Source organism: Ascaphus truei, unplaced genomic scaffold (assembly GCF_040206685.1).
Source record: "Ascaphus truei isolate aAscTru1 unplaced genomic scaffold, aAscTru1.hap1 HAP1_SCAFFOLD_2262, whole genome shotgun sequence".
In the NCBI taxonomy this organism is placed as follows: Eukaryota; Metazoa; Chordata; class Amphibia; order Anura; family Ascaphidae; genus Ascaphus; species Ascaphus truei.
In genome coordinates, this window is record NW_027455179.1 from 2,006 (window position 1) to 7,500 (window position 5,495).

The window sequence follows — 5,495 nt, forward strand, 5'->3', positions numbered from 1 at the left end:
CAACCCTAAGTAAGTGTTACCTTCTTGTCTGTTAATTGTACTATATTGCTGTGTTCACCTATTTAAGGAATAAATTATATTTTATTATATCTAAGCCTCGTTCAGTTCAACCCAGATATTTGGTGTTCCTTATATCTTGTCATAAGTTACCGTGAAAGGAGGGAGAGAAGGGGTGGAGGGAGGGAGAGAAGGGGTGGGGGGGAGGGAGAGAAGGGGTGGGGGGGAGGGAGAGAAGGGGTGGGCGGGGAGGGAGAGAAGGGGTGGGGGGGAGGGAGGGATGGAGAGAAGGGGGGGGAGGGATGGAGAGAAGGGGTGGAGGGAGGGAGAGAAGGGGGGGGAGGGATGGAGAGAAGGGGTGGAGGGAGGGAGAGAAGGGGGGGGAGGGATGGAGAGCCATGTAAAGAGAGTGTACCTGGAGGCCAGAGTACGTAGAGGGACCCCGAGACTGACAGGAACTTGGGACCCGAGACCTGCAGGAGAGACATTGCATTGAGAGCCCCACTCTGTCACAGTGTCACCCCCCACTCCGTCACACTGTCTCCCCCCGCACTCTGTCACATTGTCACCACCCCCCCCCCCAATCCCCGGCTGTGCTCACCTGGCAGCAGCGGCTCCCTTTGATTGGCTGCAGCTGGGCTAAGGATCTGCCCCTCCCTCAGGTAATGCTTTATCACGATGCTGAGACGTGACTGGTTGAGCGTTTCCATGACGACGGCGCGGACAGCTCGGTAATTTGCATAAAGGTGAAAAGAGGTCAGGAGGACGAAGAGGAGGTGAGTGAGCCTGAGAGCGCGAGAGAGAGCGTCAGTGAGCCTGAGAGCGCGAGAGAGAGCGTCAGTGAGCCTGGGAGCGCGAGAGAGAGCGTCAGTGAGCCTGAGAGCGTGAGAGAGAGTGTCAGTGAGCCTGAGAGCGCGAGAGAGAGCGTCAGTGAGCCTGGGAGCGCGAGAGAGAGCGTCAGTGAGCCTGGGAGCGCGAGAGAGAGCGTCAGTGAGCCTGGGAGCGCGAGAGAGAGCGTCAGTGAGCCTGAGAGCGCGAGAGAGAGCGTCAGTGAGCCTGAGAGCGCGAGAGAGAGCGTGAGTGAGCATGGGAGCGCAAGAGAGAGCGTCAGTGAGCGTGGGAGCGCGAGAGAGAGCGTCAGTGAGCCTGGGAGCACGAGAGAGAGCGTCAGTGAGCCTGGGAGCGCGAGAGAGAGCGTCAGTGAGCCTGGGAGCGCGAGAGAGAGCGTCAGTGAGCCTGGGAGCGCGAGAGAGAGCGTCAGTGAGCCTGGGAGCGCGAGACAGAGCGTCAGTGAGCCTGGGAGCGCGAGAGAGAGCCTCAGTGAGCCTGAGAGCGCGAGAGAGAGCCTCAGTGAGCCTGAGAGCGCGAGAGAGAGCGTCAGTGAGCCTGAGCGCGAGAGAGAGCCTCAGTGAGCCTGAGAGCGCGAGAGAGAGCCTCAGTGAGCCTGAGAGCGCGAGAGAGAGCGTCAGTGAGCCTGGGAGCGTGAGAGAGAGCGTCAGTGAGCCTGAGAGCGTGAGAGAGAGTGTCAGTGAGCCTGAGAGCGCGAGAGAGAGCGTCAGTGAGCCTGGGAGCGCGAGAGAGAGCGTCAGTGAGCCTGGGAGCGCGAGAGAGAGCGTCAGTGAGCCTGGGAGCGCGAGAGAGAGCGTCAGTGAGCCTGAGAGCGCGAGAGAGAGCGTCAGTGAGCCTGAGAGCGCGAGAGAGAGCGTGAGTGAGCATGGGAGCGCGAGAGAGAGCTTCAGTGAGCCTGGGAGCGCGAGAGAGAGCGTCAGTGAGCCTGGGAGCGCGAGAGAGAGCGTCAGTGAGCCTGGGAGCACGAGAGAGAGCGTCAGTGAGCCTGGGAGCGCGAGAGAGAGCGTCAGTGAGCCTGGGAGCGCGAGAGAGAGCGTCAGTGAGCCTGGGAGCGCGAGAGAGAGCGTCAGTGAGCCTGGGAGCGCGAGAGAGAGCGTCAGTGAGCCTGAGAGCGCGAGAGAGAGCGTCAGTGAGCCTGAGCGCGAGAGAGAGCCTCAGTGAGCCTGAGAGCGCGAGAGAGAGCCTCAGTGAGCCTGAGAGCGCGAGAGAGAGCGTCAGTGAGCCTGAGAGCGCGAGAGAGAGCGTCAGTGAGCCTGAGAGCGTGAGAGAGAGCGTCAGTGAGCCTGAGAGCGTGAGAGAGAGTGTCAGTGAGCCTGAGAGCGCGAGAGAGAGCGTCAGTGAGCCTGGGAGCGCGAGAGAGAGCGTCAGTGAGCCTGGGAGCGCGAGAGAGAGCGTCAGTGAGCCTGGGAGCGCGAGAGAGAGCGTCAGTGAGCCTGAGAGCGCGAGAGAGAGCGTCAGTGAGCCTGAGAGCGCGAGAGAGAGCGTGAGTGAGCATGGGAGCGCGAGAGAGAGCGTCAGTGAGCGTGGGAGCGCGAGAGAGAGCTTCAGTGAGCCTGGGAGCGCGAGAGAGAGCGTCAGTGAGCCTGGGAGCACGAGAGAGAGCGTCAGTGAGCCTGGAGCGCGAGAGAGAGCGTCAGTGAGCCTGGGAGCGCGAGACAGAGCGTCAGTGAGCCTGGGAGCGCGAGAGAGAGCGTCAGTGAGCCTGAGAGCGCGAGAGAGAGCCTCAGTGAGCCTGAGAGCGCGAGAGAGAGCGTCAGTGAGCCTGAGCGCGAGAGAGAGCCTCAGTGAGCCTGAGAGCGTGAGAGAGAGCCTCAGTGAGCCTGAGAGCGCGAGAGAGAGCGTCAGTGAGCCTGAGAGCGTGAGAGAGCGTCAGTGAGCCTGAGAGCGCGAGAGAGAGCGTCAGTGAGCCTGAGAGCGCGAGAGAGAGCGTCAGTGAGCCTGAGAGCGCGAGAGAGAGCGTCAGTGAGCCTGAAAGCGCGAGAGAGAGCGTCAGTGAGCCTGAGAGCGCGAGAGAGAGCATCAGTGAGCCTGAGAGCGCGAGAGAGAGCGTCAGTGAGCCTGAGAGCGCGAGAGAGCGCGTTAGTGAGCCTGAGAGCGTGAGAGAGCGTCAGTGAGCCTGAGAGCATGAGAGAGCATCAGAGAGCCTGAGAGCATCAGTGAGCCTGAGAGCGCGTCAGTGAGCCTGAGAGCACGAGAGCGCGCGTCAGTGAGCCTGAGAGCGCGTCAGTGAGCCTGAGAGCGCAAGAGAGCATCACCGAGCCCGAGAGCGTGCAGAGAGATCGTCACCGAGCCCGAGAGCGCGCAAGAGAGCATCAACGAGCCCAAGAGCGTGCGAGTGACAGCGTTACCGAGCCCGAGAGCATGCGAGAGACAGTCACCGAGCCCGAGAGCGCGTGTCAGCGAGACCGAGTGCGCGTCACCGAGCCCGAGAGCAAGTGAAAGAGGGTGTCAGAAAGACCAAAAGAGCGCGTCAGCGAGCCCGAGAGAGAAAATCAGCGAACCCAAGGGAGCGTCAGCGAACCCGCAAGCACGAGAGAGAGCGCCAGAGAGAGTGTGCCAGAGAGAAAGAGCGCGCGAGAGAGCGTTCGACAAAGAAAGCGCACGCGAGAGAGAAAGCGAGCGCGAGAGAAAGCGCGCGAGAGAGAAAGCGCAAGAGCAAGTGAGCAAGAGAGAGCTAGAGCACGCGCGAGACAGCGAAAGGGAGCGTGAGAGAACGTGAGAGAGCACGCGAGAGAGACAGGGAGCGCGAGAGAGCGACAGGGAGCGCGAGCACGATAGCGTGGAGACAGTGTGAGTACGCAAGCGAGAGAGCATGCGAGCAAAAGACAGCGTGCACTCTAGTGCAAAGAGAGAGAGCGCGTGAGACGCCCCCAGGCGAGAGAGGTCTCGCACTCACCATAAACTCTCTGTCACAAGAGGGACGAGAAGAAGACTGACAAGCAAACCGGCCAGATTAACGAGAGTCTCCTGTGAGAGAGCATCAAAGAGAGAGAGAGCGCGCGTCAGAGAGAGAGAGAGCGCGTCAGAGAGAGAGAGAGCGCGTCAGAGAGAGAGAGAGCGCGTCAGAGAGAGAGAGAGCGCGTCAGAAAGAGAGAGAGAGCGCGTCAAAGAGAGAGAGAGAGAGCGCATCAGAGTGAGAGAGAGAGCGCGTCAGATAGAGAGAGAGAGAGAGAGCGCGTCAGAGAGAGAGAGCGCGTCAGAGAGAGAGAGCGCGCATCAGAGAGAGAAAGCGCGCATCAGAGAGAGAGAGAGAGCGCAGAGAGAGAGAGAGAGCGCGCATCAGAGAGAGCGCATCAGAGAGAGAGAGAGCGCGCGTCAGAGAGAGAGAGAGCGCGTCAGAGAGAGAGAGCGCGTCAGAGAGAGCGCATCAGAGAGAGAGAGCGCGTCAGAGAGAGAGAGAGCGCGTCAGAGAGAGAGAGAGCGCGTCAGAGAAAGAGAGAGCGCGTCAGAGAGAGAGAGAGCGCGTCAGAGAGAGAGAGCGCGTCAGAGAGAGAGAGCGCGTCAGCGAAAGAGAGCGCGCTTCAGCGAAAGAGAGCGCGCGTCAGCGAAAGAGAGAGCGCGTCAGCGAAAGAGAGAGCGCGTCAGCGAAAGAGAGAGCGCGTCAGCGAAAGAGAGAGCGCGTCAGAGAAAGAGAGCGCGTCAGAGAAAGAGAGAGCGCGTCAGAGAAAGAGAGAGCGCGTCAGAGAAAGAGAGAGCGCGTCAGAGAAAGAGAGAGCGCGTCAGAGAAAGAGAGAGCGCGTCAGAGAAAGAGAGAGCGCGCCAGAGAAAGAGAGAGAGCGTCAGAGAAAGCGAGAGCGCGTCATAGATAGAGCGCATCATAGAGAGAGCGCGTCATAGAGAGAGCGCGTCATAGAGAGAGCGCGTCATAGAGAGAGCGAGTGTGCCAGAGAGAGCGCCAGAGAGAGAGAGCGCCAGAGAGAGAGAGAGCGCCAGAGAGAGAGAGAGCGCCAGAGAGAGAGAGCGTCAGAGAGAGAGAGAGCGTCAGAGAGAGAAAGAGAGCGCGTCAGAGAGAGAGAGAGAGCGCGTCAGAGAGAGAGAGAGAGAGAGCGCGTCAGAGAGAGAGAGAGCGCGTCAGAGAGAGAGAGAGAGAGAGCGCGCGTCAGAGAGAGAGAGAGCGCGCGTCAGAGAGAGAGAGAGAGAGAGCGCGTCAGAGACAGCGTCAGAGACAGAGCGTCAGAGACAGAGCGTCAGAGACAGAGCGTCAGAGACAGAGCGTCAGAGACAGAGCGTCAGAGACAGAGCGCCAGAGACAGAGCGCCAGAGACAGAGCGCCAGAGACAGAGCGCCAGAGACAGAGCGCCAGAGACAGAGCGCCAGAGACAGAGCGCCAGAGACAGAGCGCCAGAGACAGAGCGCCAGAGACAGAGCGCCAGAGACAGAGCGCCAGAGACAGAGCGTCAGACAGAGCGCCAGAGACAGAGCGTCAGAGACAGAGCGCCAGAGACAGAGCGCCAGAGACAGAGCGCCAGAGACAGAGCGCCAGAGACAGAGCGTCAGACACAGAGCGCCAGAGACAGAGCGTCAGACACAGAGCGCCAGAGACAGAGCGTCAGAGACAGAGCGCCAGAGACAGAGCGCCAGAGACAGAGCGCCAGAGACAGAGCGCCAGAGACAGAGCGCCAGAGACAGAGCGTCAGACACAGAGCGCC

At 60.8% G+C, this 5,495-nt stretch overlaps 1 protein-coding gene across 1 annotated transcript in view; it reads right to left on the reverse strand.

Annotated features, from left to right (window-relative positions):
* Window positions 1-412: 412 nt before the first annotated feature.
* The window catches only part of RUSF1 (RUS family member 1), a gene marked incomplete at its 3' end in the record, with an annotated part of 16,765 nt that continues 11,682 nt past the window's right edge, over window positions 413-5,495 (reverse strand). Inside the window, exons 5-7 of the mRNA XM_075582348.1 lie at window positions 3,743-3,813; window positions 599-783; window positions 413-470 (exon numbers count right to left, since the gene is read on the reverse strand). Of these exons, the coding sequence (XP_075438463.1) occupies window positions 413-470; window positions 599-783; window positions 3,743-3,813 (314 nt within the window). The remainder of the gene's footprint in view (window positions 471-598; window positions 784-3,742; window positions 3,814-5,495) is intronic.